The sequence below is a fragment of the Dioszegia hungarica genome (assembly GCF_025882075.1).
Source record: "Dioszegia hungarica strain PDD-24b-2 chromosome Unknown MKK02contig_8, whole genome shotgun sequence".
Lineage (NCBI taxonomy): Eukaryota > Fungi > Basidiomycota > Tremellomycetes > Tremellales > Bulleribasidiaceae > Dioszegia > Dioszegia hungarica.
In genome coordinates, this window is record NW_026515770.1 from 56,345 (window position 1) to 70,990 (window position 14,646).

A 14,646-nucleotide genomic window follows, 5' to 3' on the forward strand; every position below is an offset into this window, starting at 1 on the left:
CTGAAACGTGCTTCAGGCCCTTGCTATCGCGTTAGCCGAAAGGTCGCCAGAGGATCAGACACAAAGGCGGATAGACTGAATCTCACTTGGACTTCCATCCTTTGTCACGAAGTCAGATTCGCGCAGATCTCATAGACAAAGAGGGGGTCGAGATCGGGATCATCAGGTGGAGGCTATAGATCACCGAGATCACCGATCTGGCCTTGACATGGCCGTCGTCGTAGTCCCACTGAGTACCCACTCTCCTATGACCGAGCCTAGACCTCCTTTGCCCATTTCGGGATGGAGCATGACCGTGCGTAAGAAACGCTGTAACCGAGGTTTGCGATCCTCCAGCAGCTTCTCCGCGAATTTGGCTGTGATGTTAGTCTGAATGGTGACTCATGGCTCGGGAGAGAGATGGACTGACCCATGTGATTCTTCCCAGGTAGCGATGGTATCGCACCTCGGAGATGCTGGCTCGTCAGTCAACCGCCAAGTCTGCGCCTGGGAAGTGGACTTACCGGGAAGCGAGTCTTCAAGGCGTTCCGTAATCGCACGAAGTCGGTATATCGACGCAGGATCTCTATCTCTCCACCCTGCTGCGGTCAGAGAGCGCAACCGAAGCGAGTCATTGAACGCACTGATCGCTTCATGATCTCGATGTCGTACACTGAGATCAGCTCACACTTTGGGTTCAAGCCACATCCAACTCACCCACATAGGCACCCATCTTAGCCTCTCCAGTCCACTTACTCCCTCCGACAATCTTCCAGCCTCGCACATTGACGTCGACCGCGAACAGATCCCCAGCGCTGCCTGGCAGACTCGTACCCAGATCAGTCCGTGAAGACCCCGGCTCATGCTGTAAGCCTATCGGTCCGGCCGCTTCTCTTTCCCCTCTTTCCCGTTCCCGCGCCTTCCCCTTCTTATCTGCTCTGTAGAGCTTGGTGATGTCTCGTATGCCTAGAGCAGACGGGCGGCGCTCGTCTTGTGTCGGCGACACCGGGCGGGGGTCATGTGGATCAAATGAAGATGATGAAGTGAGGCTGGACGAAGACGCGCTGGAGTTGCCTCGCGAGCGGGAAGGAGGGATACCAGAGCCTCGGGATACTGTCTGCGGGGTCGCTGTCATCTCGCAAGTGGGGTTGTGCCTGCTATGATAGGTGAGGAGGAGTTGCGCTTGCCTGCAGCTGCTGCATGGGGTGCCTGTGATCGCCATGCCGTAATGTTCTTGTCGGCGCGATCCGATGAGCCAAACCTTAAAAGTTGCTGCAGCAAGGCGCCGAGATTCAGGATTTCGGTCTTTTGTCTATTACTTCTGTCAGAGCAACTAGCGATCACCCTTATAGCCGCAAAGATGGCACCCAACGGTACAGGCTTACCCCCTCGACCCAATGCGAGCGCTGGGCCCTCTCAATCCCGCCTCATCTCCTACCCCGCGCCGGTGCCGCAGATGGGCTTCGCCCCCTCCTCCTCCAACCTGTCCGGAGGGTATGGGGGCTATCAAGCTTCCGCACCGGTCTTCAATCCGGCATACGGGTATCCTGCTGCTCCATCATACTCCCAGTATCCGCAGTATCAAGCCTACCCATATCCCGCTTATCCAGCCTACCCAATGATGCCGAACCCATACCAGTCTGTCGGCCAACCCCTCTTCTATCAGCCTCAGCACCAAATCCCGCACTACCCTCACATGCCCGCGACGACACACGTCGAGCCGCCAGCCAAGCGTCAGAAGGTGGATGCTGGGCTTCTGGCGGTAGGAGATCCGATGGCGTGGCGGAACTGCTCGGTGAAGGGGTGCAAATTCGTGGGGTCGGGGGACAAGGTGGAACAGCATGAAGGGGATAGGCATCTTATCTTTCGAAATGGGCCTAAAGTGGAGCTCAGCGAGGAGGAACAGGCGTATGCGCAGCACAAGGGGTGAGCTAGCACTTCCCTGCACTTGGAATGCGCTGATCACACAGGCCGCCACCACCCGTTTTCGGAACGAGCATTACGCTGCACACCGAAGAGGAAATAGCCAAGTGGGTAGCTGAACGGAAAGCGAATTGGCCTGGAGCAAAGCGAGTAGCAGAGAAGGTGAGCCCAATCCATCAGCGTAGTAGGACCCGAGCTAAGAGCCAGAGAATCGAGCGGGAAGTAGCGATAGCCCGAGGAGAGAATCCGGACGCCAAGAGCAAGCGGGACAGACGGCCCATCGATGCGGCATCGAGGGCGGAAGACTGGGGAAGAGTTGAGGCGCCTGAAGGCTCAGACCGAGGGGGAAGGGGCAAAGGGCGAGGGCGAGGTCGGGGATCTGAACGGGGAAGAGGCAGGGGAGATAGGGAGGGCGGTGGTTCAGGGCGCGGCGGGGCAAGAGGCGGACGAGGTGGAGCTGGCGGTGGTGGAGAAAGCGACAGAGAAGCTCAGGCTAGCGATTGGGGAGGACGAGGGAGGGGAAGGGGACGAGGGGTTGGCGATACGGGCCGTCCTCAAGACTCTGGCTATCAGCGGAACCCGCCCCGGCCGACCGAAGCGATGCCTCGTCACCCGGCTCCGCCATTTCCGCCCACGAGCGCGTCTACCTCCGGTCTCGCTGCTATCGAAGGCTACGAATCATCCAGCTCTTCCTCTAGCTCTTCGAGTTCGGATGACTCGAGCGATTCGGACTCGGATGACTCGCTTAGCAGTATATCCACCGACGATGTTGCTCAGGCTGTTTCAAAGGAGGAGCATTCATCTTCACACAAGGCGTCAGAGCCGGTAGTTCAGGCCTCGGCGGCTGTAGACGTAGTGGATGAGCTACCGTCGGCGATTTGCCCACATTGGGAGAAGAACGGGAGGTGCAGACAGGGGGATAGATGTCTGTCGGCTCATCCGGTACGTGGACCGGGATAATCATCGGCGGATCTGGGCTGACACGACAGGCTGATCATCGACCGGCACCTGCTCATACCAATCCGGCTCGGAAGCAGGTCCGTCAACCTCCCCAGCCAAAGCAGAACCATTTCGCTCGTCCTAGTCTACTCGGTCAAGTAGGTTGCCCATCTTGCCTGACCTGAGGATGCGTAACGGTGTAAGATCAAGCTGACTCTGTAGCTACTCGCCAATCCCATTCAGAACACCTTGTCCCAGTTGACCCAGACTATACGATTTCTGGTCGCCAACGATATGCTGCAAGGGGTCGAGCTGGAGCCGGGACAGGCTGAAGAGGAACAGCGGAAGCAGGGCTTGGTGCAAGTCGTAGAGGAAGTGGTTTTTGAGGAGTCAGCGTAGCATGTCCCGTAGCGGACTCGGACATAGAGCACCCGTTGTCATTGTGAGTGTTTGTCAGCACATGCAGGACTATTCCTGCCGGCAGTAAGCATACCTGACGAACAGATCTGTCAACTGAAACATCTCCCGGGAAGTCTCATTGGGATTCCATTACATGTCTCATCCGCCCTTCAGCCACTCAATATCACCTCTGTTCCACTCGTTGTTTCTCCTGCGCCCTCGGTCAATCATCACTCATACATTGTTATCAGCCCGGTTGACCATTCACACCTCGATGTCAGACCAAGACAAGCAAAACACGGTACATCGGCGAGCCGGCATCGGGTGCGAGTACATATGCGCCGGGCCTATGGCGATCTCTTTCTCTTTCATCCATCAACCTAATCGATAGCATCTACAGCAAGAGAGCGCGCGGACCGACTCCCCTTAACGACCCCTTAACGACTTAACGACCCCTAACGACTAACGACTACCGACAACCTCCCATCGACCACCTCCCGCTCGCTCGCACCCCACATCAACCTCCATCATCACTCTCGCTCACTCTTCCTCCGCATCGACACCCATCGGCTCTTCCACTCGGTCATTCATCACTTCCCCAATCAACCCACCTATCCTCCTCGACTTACTACTTCATCCACTCATTCACAATGAAGACCTCTACCGCTTTCGCCATCCTTACCCTCCTCGCTGCCGGCTCCGGTGCTGTGCCCATCTCTCGTCGTGACGGCCCGGACTGCCCGTGCGAGGTGCTCGACCCCAACAACGCTGGCGACAATCTCCAGAAGGCCGGCGACGGCGGCAACACCCTCCTCGGCGGCATGAACAACCAGGCGGAGGACTCGCCCCTCGGTGACGCTGCCGATAAGCTCCTCGGCTCGGACTCGGCTGAAGACCCCTCCTCGGTCATGCAGGAGGATGACAAGGATGTCACTGTCCAGGTGCCTCACGGCGCCGCCGCGGACGAGGCTACCGAGGATGCCGAGCCCATCACCTCTGGCGACGCCCTCGACCCCGTCGACGAGGGAGACGCCTTCAACGGTGGCGGCAACAACGCGTTCCGTCTCTCTCGCCCTGGCCGCCCCATCACCACCAACAACGTCGAGGACCAGCCGGCGGACGACGCGGCGGACAATAACGGCATGGACCTTCTGTCCTCGGCGGGTCTCGACGAGGTGGCAAAGGCGGAGGATGTCGATGGGGGTGCGAGGGAGGGGGAGAAGGCGCTCGGAGCGGAGGAGCCGGTAGACAACGTCCTGCCCGGCGACAAGACCAACGACAAGGTGGACAATGTCACCTCGGACGAGTCTACCGATGACACCATCTCCACCCTCAGCTCGGACATGCCGCTCGACAACGTGCAGGACAAGGTGGAGGGCGCTGCTGGGGACAAGGTCGAGGACAAGGCGAAGGACGGAGAGAGCGGGTTGGGGTTGAAGGAGCCGGTCGATGGCGCGCTTCCCGGGGACAAGACGGCGGACAAGGTCAACAACGTCGTCGACCCTTCCAGCTCGGCTCAGAGCACCGACAACTCCCCTTCCAATGACAACAACGGTAGCGGTCTCGACCCCATCCTCGCTGGCAACGCTGTCAACGACGCGGTCGCCGAGCACACTGGTCACGACACTAACGACCACCTCGACAACGCTGGAGACCGTCCTCTCGGCCAGACCATCGACGAGGCGGCTCAACACGGCGGCGGCAAGGCCGACGACCACCTCGACGGCGTCAACACCAAGCCCGCCGACAAGGTTGCTGACGGCGTCGTTGCCGGCTCCGGTCCCAAGGTCGTCGATGCCACCAACGGTCCCCTCTCCAACGCGGCCGAGGGTGTCGTGCCGGGCAGCGGTCCCGCCGTCAAGGATGCCGCTCACGGTCCCGTCTCTTCGGCTGCGGATGGCCTCGTCCCCGGTACCGGTCCCAAGGTCGTGGACGCCACGGACGGTCCCACCCACGACGCCGCCGAGGGGATCATTCCCGGCTCGGGTCCCGTGGTCAAGAACGCGACGGACAGGCCAGCCGGTCAGTCGGTCGACAAGGCCCTGGCTGGCGACAACCAGGCTTTCGACGGCTTGAAGGGCGCCTCTCTCCTCGGCGGCCTTCCCACCTCCATGTCTGGTATGCCCGATATCGACATGAACGTCCACGTCAAGCCCAACAACCAGGCCGAGCCCCAGCAGCAGTCCACCTTCCCCCTCTCCGCCAACTCCGTCACTGGCGCTCTTGGCTCGCGCCCCGCTGGCGGTCTCACCGACTCGGTCCGTCCCGCCGCTTCTGGCCTCTCGGGCGGTAACCTCCTCCAGGCACTGGTCGCCCCTGGCGTCCTCGGAGGTACCCCTCTTGCCGATCGCCCCCTCCAGAACACCGGCGCGCCCGCCTCGGGGATCGTCAGCCCGCTCACCAACGGCGCCGGCATCGCCAACATCGTCTCGGGCGCCAAGGGCTTGCCTATAGTCAACACCGTCGGTCAGCAGGGTCAGCCCATCAACACCGACTCCATCAAGGGCATGCCTATCGTCAACGGTCTCGGCCAGCCCATGGACACGGATGGCTTCTTTGGCGGTTCCGGCAAGAAGCTGCTTGGGAAGGTGAGTCATCAGTGACTGTTGATATGATCTGAGCTGATGAGACAGGTTAAGCCCACAGCCTCAGACACCTCGGACGATGTCAACGAGACCACCGACTCGCTCAACAACGGACCTGATGGGGCAGCCGACCAGGTCAGTCCTACTATCTTTCCTTTTGGTCACCGCTGACTTGCAGGTGACTGATGATCTCGCCAAGGAGAACGTCAACGCCTGCAAGGACTGCATCAACACTGCCATCGCGCCGGTGAACAGCAAGGCCGACGACGCTGACAATCTCGTACGTACCCATTCCGTCTCCCATCTCTCTTGCATCAATCACTGACCCCATAGGTCAAGTCCGACCCTCTCCACGTCGAGCCGGCGGTCCAGAAGCCCGACTCGCAGCTCCCGGTCTCGTACCAATGCGTCACCTCGCCCGTCACCAAGATGCCCGTCTATACCATGCCGTGCTTGACCAACTGGGGCGGCCGGGTCGGATCCGACGTCGACGTGTGTATCGCGCAGGATCAGATGGACTTCAAGCCTGTCAACACCATTGTGAGTTATCTCTTGCTCTCTGTCAGTAGAACCGAGCTGACTATTCAGGCATGCCCCGAGGAGATGCAAGACCACCTCGGCGACGACCTCAGCTTGCTCCGCCGGGAGGACAACGACGAGAAGTGGGACATGCTCTCCCGCGGAATCAACCGATATGTCCGTCTCTGCATGGTCGCCAATGGCCTATAGATAGTAGTCAAATAGCTATAGGTTAGACTTGGGCAGGGGACATTTCGTTAGATTAGATCAGGTCGGCCTTGGCCTGTGGATGCATCCAGGTCCGCTCTTCCGAATGCTACGGCTCTACGTTCTCCTCATCTGCATTGTTTACTTGAGGGGATCAAAATCGTCCCAGCTCCCTTGTAGTGCCGCCTTGCCGTTCCATGCTGCAGTAGGAGCTTTTGTCGGCTGCATCAGACCCGGTGTCCAGCCTGGAGGTGGTCTTGGCGCGGCGGCAGATTGCGGCTGCATGACGCTATTAGAGGATGCCTGTTGTGGTCGCATGGGCTGAGCGAAGGAAGGCTGTGGGGCCGGGGCAGCCGTGGGAGCGTAAGAGCTCATAGCTGGTGGTTGAGGCGATAGCGAGACGCTATAGTTTGGCCCAGCGGAAGGCGCGCCGCGAGAAGAGCTAGGCTGTAGTGGCGCAAACGAGGACGAGGAAGATTGGTTTCGAGGTGCGTCTGGTGTCATTGGCTGCGATGAAGACGCGAATGCGGCCGAGTTGAAATTGGAGGACGGTACTGGCCGAGCTTTGAGACGGTTTGCGGTCGGCGCCTGAGGCGCAGCTGGACGAAGTAGCTGGGCGGGAGGTTGAGGGGAGACGGGGGTGGATAGTGTAGGGAATGAAGAGGCGGAGGAGGAAGCCGTCATGGTAGAGTTGAACGCTTGTGACTGGACAGTGAGCAAAGGAAAGCGCAGGCGGGTCATTGCCGCTCACCAAGTTGTCTTCTCCCCCACTTCCCCACTCATCCCACATATCCCCATTTCCAGTAGACATTGGCTTGGCCATCGCCCCAGATCCTCCTTTGACTAGCGTCTCAAAGTCCATCTCCCCACCACTCCCCCCTGCGCCGTTCGCTGACCCCTCCCACCCCTCCCCTAGCCCGTTCATATCCGCCGCCCCAGCCTGACTGGTACTTTCCAGCCTCCTCACATCCCTCAGATGCTCCCCATGCTCCCTCTCGACCCGGCCCCCGAGGTCCTTGATCACCTTCATAAAGTGCCCAAATTGCTGCTGGTTGAGGAGGGGACCCATCGACATGGCCCATAGTTGAGGGAGGACGAGCGTGGCTATTGCCTCTCGGTCGACTTTGGCGCCCATTGCCTCGTGTACGCCAAGGGTGGCCATCATGACTGCCGGTTCGCGTGTCTTTATTTTGGCTAGGAGGGGGACGAGCTTGGTTGTCAGGGTGGCTTTGTCGAGGGTCGAGACCATCTTTTGGAAGGTCTGGAGGGTGAGTACTTTGATTGATAGGATGCGGGTGCGAGTGAAGAGGATCTGCAAGTCAGCTTGAGAGGGTAAGCAGGGAGATCAGACGTACGGCGACTTTGACGAGCAAGACATTGTGCACCGTGCCGTAGTCAAGTATCTCGCAAAGATGCGGAACCAGTTGAAGCACCTTCTCTTGTACTGGCAGATGCTCGCATTCGAGCGAATTGTATACGAGCGGCATGACGTCTGCTGGATGAGCTTGGCTTTGTGATCGATGATTTCAGACACACTCACTTTCGCGGAAAATTGGGGGTAGGGTCTTTTCCTCAAATAGAGTCAGGTTCTCGAGCAAGGCTGGAAGGTCAGCTCAGCTCCGCGTGTCGAGGCAATGCTCACGGTAACTGACTGAGCATGTTCTGAGGTGGGTCCTTGAGCGCAAACAGCGGTTGCAGCTTCGGTAGTACAAGCGTAAACTCCTCCTTCGTGAGAGACCTAGAGATCTCAAAGACGTTCGGCAGTAGGAACGGCAGGAGGTAGCTATCTTTCATCTGACCGTCAGCGTTCCTTCCTGCTTGCAAACATGGCGGGTGCGTACCTCCTCCAGTAGACTCGGCAGCACCTTGCCTCGTCTGAGCCGATCGCTAAAGGTAGGTAAGACCCTGACCAGACCGCGGAGAAACGTTGCCTTTTCTTCTCGTGGTTTAGAAGCGAAGGTGGTCGGATCGAGGAAGTTGAGGGTGGATATCGCGAGCGAGGAGAAGAAGGGATGTGAAGGTAGCGAGGCGAGGGAGAGACGAGACGAGGCATGTCGAGTCAATAAGCGGGGTAAAAGATCTGCAGGGTCAGCCGGTGGGGCTTCGGTCGACTACTCTCAACAAGTAAGCTGACCTTTGACTTCCCCGCTACACCTTTCCCACTTGCTCCCCCGCATCCAGTCCTTGCGTATTAAAGACCCCTCCGCGTGGTCCCGCAGACTCTGCAAGCTGGCCCCGTTCGGGAACGGCGGTCTCCCGCCCATATGTACCGCATAGAGGACACATCCAAGAGAGTAGAGATCGTTTGCCGTGCTCAGCTGCGAGTCGAGGGCGTACTCGGGTGCTGCTTAGTGAGCTCACGTTCTGTCTTACATGCAAGAACTAGCTCACCGAGATAGTCATACTTCCATTGCACCTCTGGTGGTACCCTCGGGTCGACCTCCGGGAAAGTGTACCGCGTCGCCGAGCCATCAGGCTGCTGTAGTGGCGTCAAGAGACTCAATCCGGACAGCTTCCAGTCACCCTGTTGGTATCAGCTTGCAAATCCCTGATATCTTTACAATCATTGGGCCGAATGAGCTCACTTTGGCATTGATGAGCACCGCCTCCGGACTCAAGTTCAGATGAACGCTCTTTCCCGGACCATGCAAGAATGCCAGCGCCCGCGACACCTGCAGCACGCCCTTCTGCACCTCCACCTCGTCCAGATCCACCTCGTTTCGCCGCGTCCCGTTCCCGTTCTCCTCCGGTGGTCTGTGCCTGCTCCGGGAGTTATTTGCGCCAGACGCCTCGTTCAAAAGTGTCTGGAGGGAAGAGGTGACGAGCTCAGTGACAAAGGTGAGGTCGGTACGTGATTCTTCGAGGGGTTCGACCATGTGCAAGAGATCGGGATGGCGTAGGCGGGATAAGCTGGTCGCCTGTCTGTCAGCTCTTGGGTTCCTTCAGCACGCTCTCGTGAGTCAACCAGCTCACCTCCTTCTTCATGCGTTCTACGACCCATTCTTTGGCCTCCGCGGCATTCCGCCCAGACCCTCCCTTTACGCCGTCCAGCACCCGCTTTTCGAACATCCATACCGACACGTCCTTGCCCGTCGTCTTGTGAGTTGCACCCACTACGCGCCACAGCCCTACTGCGAAGCCCTGCGAGGCTTTGCTGGCGGTCGAAGAGGATGACGCGCCGAAAGCGGGCGAAGAGGATGTGGAGGGTCCGTTCGCCGAGTGAAGCGTGTAGGCCGACAGCGAGGTGGGCTTGGAGAAGATCTGGGTGGTGAGGCTAGTCGCGGCTGCGAACATTCCGGCGGCCATCTTGCTGCTACTGTACGCCGGCTTGAGCTGCTGATGCTAGCTGCTGAATACGATATCGAGACCGAGGTATAGATAAAAGGCAGGCGAGGAATGTGGAGTTGCTGCGCGTCGCACTGCAGCTTGTCCTTTGTGAGGTTCAAGCGGTGCAAAAGGCACCCGTTTGAGTGATGCATGCGTCATAATGCATTGAAAGCTGCTTCCTCATCTGACCCCATAAGGATATCCCCCGCCGGTTGAACAGGCTCAGGAGCCTTCGATGCGGGCAAGGATCCTCCCAATTCGCCATTATCACTGGAATCTTCCCCTTCGTCTTGCCCGTCTTTGGCGGCCCCGTCTGCTTCGGCGTAACGCCAATTTCCGCCTGTCCGCTTCCGCTTCTTATCATCGAACTTTCGAGGTGGTATGACCGCCTCGAATGCGGCTTTCCAGTCTTGCCGAATGTTGTACTCGACCAGAATGGCAAAGACCTGCGCACTGTCAGCTGGGTCGCATGTGGTTATGCGCACAAAAGCTGACCTGATTGACCGTCAAGACCTTTCGGGTGGGCATATTGCCGATATATGTTCCTATTGGCAGACGAGCTGTCCTTATCCCGAGCTTCTCGGCTCTGTTCTGGCACAACATCTACCAAGTCAGCTGAAGCTCCTGGCATACTATTTCGTTGCATAGCGAGCTCACCTTGTGCCTATTGCGATCAACCAGTCCCCCGATGATATACACTTCATTCTCCTTGAGCGTCGTCAACTCCTCCTCCGAGTCCGCCGAGAGGTACACCAGCTCCTGGCCCCTCTTAAGCCCGCTCGGTAGTTCGCCTTCTTCGTTCTTCATCTGCTTCGCTATCGCTTCGACATCATCAGGGTTCCAGTGACACCGGTTCCAACGTGCAATGTCGCGCTTGACGAGTCGGCCGTACAGGCGAGGTGATATCGACACCGAGGACGAAGAATGGATGATGGCGGAGAATGGTAATGAGGACAGGCGGTTCGCAGAATAAGCGAAGGATAATTGCGAGTCCATCGATGATATTTCCTGCTCTGTCAGCTACTGTCGACCATATTGAGCGTCATACAGAAGCTCACATTCTCCGTCATGAGCTCATCAAACCCCAGATCCATGATGACCGCCCCGCCCCAGACCGTCTGGTTCCTCTCCACACCCTCCGCCTCAGCAAGCTTCTCCTGCCTCTTGGCAGTCCGCTTCTCCCTCTCTCTTGCTCTTCGCTGCTCAAAGATCTCCTTGTCCGCTGCTGATAGTGTCCCCTCAGCATAGCCTGTTGAAAGCTCATGATGTCGCTGTTGGCGTCGGACCTTTTCGGCTTGTCGTTTGAGAGGCTTGAGCTCCGCCATACGAGCCTAGCCGTCAGCCAAGAGTCACAATCATACGCTTAATAGCATGTCAGCAATCAGCGCATGAAGCTGATCGTGATAGCTATGGCCGCAATCCAGTCTCATCGAAGAACCCACCTGGCGAGCTGCCTTTTTCTGCTGATTCTTGCTCAATCTCGGCTCGCCCGCCTCGAGCGATGAGGCAGTCGCGACCGCCGGAGTCTCTGCCGTCTGGCTTCCGCTTGCCTCTGCGTTATACTGATCCTCCTCGTCCATGTTGATGATGTATCATAGCGAGATTTCCACTGAAGCTCTTGACCGCAGAAACCTCCACCCATTGATCGCTGACGTAATGCCATTGCCCACTCCGCATTCCGCGCGCCCGAGTCGCTCGATCACTTCCACGACTGTCAACCAATCTACCATCCATACTACACCCTTGACGAGCACTTTTCGAGCTCATATACCGTGAGGACATACCAGCCGCAACAGATCACCCGAAAATTCCAATCTCGTCAGCATGTCGGACGCAAGATTACGGCGGGTACAGAAGGAGATCCGAGGTTGGTCACACGCCCCTGTCGAGGACGGCTTGTGACGGATATCAGTCCTCAAAGGACAGTAGCTGATCAATCAGACTGTGCGAAAGATAAGACGAGTCAAATATCCATCGAGAGTAAGCGCTCTTTCACCTCAATCGGCGTCATGAGCGTTCACTGGCTGATTTGTGTTAGTGATCGATGAGAACCCCTTCCACCTTGTTGGTGCCTTCCCTGGACCGGTAAGCTATCTCCACGCACCGACAGCTTCCTGGAGCGAAGCTCACGATGATATAGCCAGATACACCGTACGAAGGCGGGTACTACGAAGTCGTACGTTCACCAGCTTTCTACTGGGCGATCGCTGACGAAGCGCTAGGATATCAATATACCCGAGACGTACCCATTTCAGCCCGTCAAGATGAAGTTCATCACGTGAGTCCGTCTCTTATGACTGAAGCATTGGATCAACGCTGATGAGTCTAGAAAAGTCTATCGTGCGTATCCTGGCCGAGGGATTTTCGGGACGTCATGGAGACTGTGCTGACATCCTGGCAGACCCAAATGTCTCATCAGCATCAGGAGCGATCTGCTTAGGTACGCCGATGAGTGCCGATCACAGCGGCTAGTTCACGCAGCTGATATTGCAGATATTCTGAAAGATGCCTGGTCACCCGTAGGCCATTCAGAGGTCCATCGAACCAGACTCAAGCTGACAAGCAGGTCCTCACTCTCAAATCCACCCTCATCTCACTCCAATCCCTCCTCAACGAACCCGTGCCCGAAGATCCACAAGATGCCGAAGTCGCCAAGCACTACAATTCCGACCGCGCTGGATTCATAAGTACAGCCAAGCACTGGGCGCAGGCGTACGCACAGGCACCGGTGCATAAGCAGCAGGGCGGGGTGACTGGCGGAGGTGGCACAAAGAAGGTGACGGATGCGGAGATGGCGGGGCTGAGTGAGGCGAGCGTTTCGCAGTTTGTGGATATGGGCTTTGAGCGGCCAAAGGTGGTACGTCATACGGGCACCTATCATCCCCGGTAGGGTTAGCTAACATTGTAGATCAGCGTCTTAAAGCGCATGAACTATCGCGGGAACAACATTTCGAATATAAATGAGAACACAGTGAGTGCGACTCCGTTGTCAGCGGACTGGTCTGCTCCGGGCTGAAGTCTCTGACAATTGTGTCCCCGAGCTGACGATACCAGGTCCTGGAAGAACTGTTCAAGTAGAGCGATGGGGGCGAGCGACAAACAAACAGGTCGGACAATGAAGCAGAAGTCATAAGGATGGGGTGTGAATATGCATTGACCCATGTATGTCCGCCTCGTCACCAGATACCAGATGCTGCCTCGCCCGTACGCGTCTCCCCAGCCTGACTTCTGCTCTCATAATCCCTTATTGGCTGGATTTGAGTCTCGCTGCCTTGCTGCTGCTTCCACCGTCGCCTTTTGCCGCAGCTCGAGTGTTCTCCGTTTGTTGAAGTAGTCGATCTATACGATCAGCATAGCTCCTTCTGTACGGATGAAGCCCCATTGGCCTGTTCTTCCCACAGAGGACTGTGCACGCCATGCCCTCATTCATAGCCCCTCCCCGGCTCTGATACGTCGTATCGGCCTAGTCTTCCCATAGTGTATAATGTCCGCCCGACATCCGCATGATGACCATCGCAACTCACCCAGCTCTTCCCGCAGTGCACCTCGTACCCTTTCCGTTCCGCCTTACATCCCGCCTCCCCTGGTTCTGTTCCTCCGGCTACCATGACATTGCCCTTATCCAGACACGCAAAATAGGCGTCGCGGGACTCCCAGCAGTGTTTCCGCTGTTCGCGGGTAGGGGCGACGGTGGGTTCGGAGGCGGGGGGAGGGGTGGATGAGGAGGCGGAGGAGGAACCGAAGCCGAACATGCTGATGGGTACTCCGAAGATGTCTTTCTCTCTTTGGCTTCGTGGTCTGCAATCTATGAGATGGAAGGTCTGCAATCTATGTGATGTACGTTTGTAGCTGTGTCTGAAAGATCTCGACCTGTATAGGTAACAGAGAGTGAGTAGAACTCTGAGCGAGCAGATCGAGGTCTTGGTGGGCTTCGCTTATTTCGCCAATCGAAAATCCTCCACCAGAGACAGCCAGACCGACACCGGTCCATCTTACGCTTGCCTTTAGACCATACTTGCATCCCCAAGAGCATATACATGAGCCCTGTCAGGGCCGAAGAGCAGCGGTAGTGCCCAGCCTCAACCATCGACCTACCGTTTCGCAGCACATCACTATCCTCCGTCCGAGGGTCATCCGTCAATCTCCCATTCCTCGCGCTGAGATACGATGCAGGCGCTCTCGAGAAGGGAAGAGACCGAGGTCATCGCCATAGCTCGCGATCTGGCTCATAAGGCATGTGACGATGTAGTCAAAGGTCAGTACTGCCCCTTGCTCACCTTTCAATTTATCCGTATGCAGCATAGAATAAGCTGATCCCCCAGACTTCGCAATGTGCTCTGCCGGACGCACCGTCTCCATGCCCTTCATGTGCCGCACTCAAATCAAGAACATGAACACTTGTCTCAAGAACTATATGTCGGAGGAGCGACTCGACTCGCTCAAGCTCGATTATATCGCAGAGCGGAGCGAGAAGGGACGGGCGGCGGTGGAGAAGTTGAGGAATGAACGGTCGGGGTATCTGGTCAAGGCGTATAGGAAGGGCAAGGCGGATGGGGTGGACGGCGGGGCTCTAGTCGGAGAGGAGCCAGCGAGGGCTGTATAGATCGTAGTGAGTGCTGCTTCAGCTGCAGCTGGAATGGCTCTGAGCTGACAGGCAGGAGAAGCGTCCTTTTGTCGGCATGGCTTGCCCTAATCCGTCACATTCTTGCGAATTAGAAGATGATTCAACTGCTCGCGTCATCGGTGCATCAGTGCTCGAGTGGTGGGC

General features: G+C 57.5%; 8 protein-coding genes across 8 annotated transcripts; 4 read left to right on the plus strand and 4 right to left on the minus strand.

Annotated features, from left to right (window-relative positions):
- Window positions 1–189: 189 nt before the first annotated feature.
- Window positions 190–1,114, minus strand: MKK02DRAFT_43700 (PX domain-containing protein; the record flags this gene model as incomplete). The annotated part of the gene is made up of 5 exons (XM_053092562.1): window positions 190–356; window positions 410–455; window positions 504–578; window positions 624–652; window positions 697–1,114. The coding sequence occupies 5 exons, from the start codon at window positions 1,112–1,114 to the stop codon at window positions 190–192; spliced, it is 735 nt and encodes a 244-aa protein (XP_052944801.1).
- Window positions 1,115–1,339: 225 nt separating this feature from the next.
- MKK02DRAFT_43701 (uncharacterized protein) lies at window positions 1,340–3,240 on the plus strand (the record flags this gene model as incomplete). The annotated part of the gene is made up of 5 exons (XM_053092563.1): window positions 1,340–1,905; window positions 1,950–2,064; window positions 2,110–2,844; window positions 2,892–2,999; window positions 3,064–3,240. The coding sequence occupies 5 exons, from the start codon at window positions 1,340–1,342 to the stop codon at window positions 3,238–3,240; spliced, it is 1,701 nt and encodes a 566-aa protein (XP_052944802.1).
- A 650-nt stretch (window positions 3,241–3,890) lies between these two features.
- Window positions 3,891–6,554, plus strand: MKK02DRAFT_32548 (uncharacterized protein; the record flags this gene model as incomplete). The annotated part of the gene is made up of 5 exons (XM_053088528.1): window positions 3,891–5,828; window positions 5,874–5,960; window positions 6,004–6,105; window positions 6,159–6,365; window positions 6,414–6,554. 5 exons carry the CDS (start codon window positions 3,891–3,893, stop codon window positions 6,552–6,554), a joined length of 2,475 nt encoding a protein of 824 aa, XP_052944803.1.
- A 138-nt stretch (window positions 6,555–6,692) lies between these two features.
- Window positions 6,693–9,857, minus strand: MKK02DRAFT_25448 (kinase-like domain-containing protein; the record flags this gene model as incomplete). Its single annotated transcript, XM_053087041.1, has 10 exons — window positions 6,693–7,256; window positions 7,303–7,863; window positions 7,907–8,043; window positions 8,092–8,151; window positions 8,204–8,345; window positions 8,393–8,631; window positions 8,686–8,895; window positions 8,943–9,075; window positions 9,137–9,469; window positions 9,525–9,857. 10 exons carry the CDS (start codon window positions 9,855–9,857, stop codon window positions 6,693–6,695), a joined length of 2,712 nt encoding a protein of 903 aa, XP_052944804.1.
- A 176-nt stretch (window positions 9,858–10,033) lies between these two features.
- On the minus strand, window positions 10,034–11,458 carry MKK02DRAFT_43704 (guanine-1-methyltransferase-domain-containing protein; the record flags this gene model as incomplete). The annotated part of the gene is made up of 5 exons (XM_053092564.1): window positions 10,034–10,324; window positions 10,374–10,481; window positions 10,536–10,886; window positions 10,937–11,209; window positions 11,321–11,458. 5 exons carry the CDS (start codon window positions 11,456–11,458, stop codon window positions 10,034–10,036), a joined length of 1,161 nt encoding a protein of 386 aa, XP_052944805.1.
- Window positions 11,459–11,702: 244 nt separating this feature from the next.
- MKK02DRAFT_43705 (ubiquitin-conjugating enzyme e2-24 kda) lies at window positions 11,703–12,956 on the plus strand (the record flags this gene model as incomplete). Its single annotated transcript, XM_053092565.1, has 11 exons — window positions 11,703–11,745; window positions 11,820–11,858; window positions 11,917–11,963; window positions 12,019–12,054; window positions 12,101–12,156; window positions 12,208–12,218; window positions 12,280–12,318; window positions 12,372–12,397; window positions 12,445–12,735; window positions 12,787–12,849; window positions 12,933–12,956. 11 exons carry the CDS (start codon window positions 11,703–11,705, stop codon window positions 12,954–12,956), a joined length of 675 nt encoding a protein of 224 aa, XP_052944806.1.
- Window positions 12,957–13,112: 156 nt separating this feature from the next.
- Window positions 13,113–13,630, minus strand: MKK02DRAFT_43706 (cytochrome oxidase c subunit VIb-domain-containing protein; the record flags this gene model as incomplete). Its single annotated transcript, XM_053092566.1, has 2 exons — window positions 13,113–13,217; window positions 13,403–13,630. 2 exons carry the CDS (start codon window positions 13,628–13,630, stop codon window positions 13,113–13,115), a joined length of 333 nt encoding a protein of 110 aa, XP_052944807.1.
- A 415-nt stretch (window positions 13,631–14,045) lies between these two features.
- On the plus strand, window positions 14,046–14,481 carry MKK02DRAFT_32551 (cytochrome c oxidase biogenesis protein Cmc1 like-domain-containing protein; the record flags this gene model as incomplete). The annotated part of the gene is made up of 2 exons (XM_053088529.1): window positions 14,046–14,133; window positions 14,201–14,481. The coding sequence occupies 2 exons, from the start codon at window positions 14,046–14,048 to the stop codon at window positions 14,479–14,481; spliced, it is 369 nt and encodes a 122-aa protein (XP_052944808.1).
- Window positions 14,482–14,646: the final 165 nt, after the last annotated feature.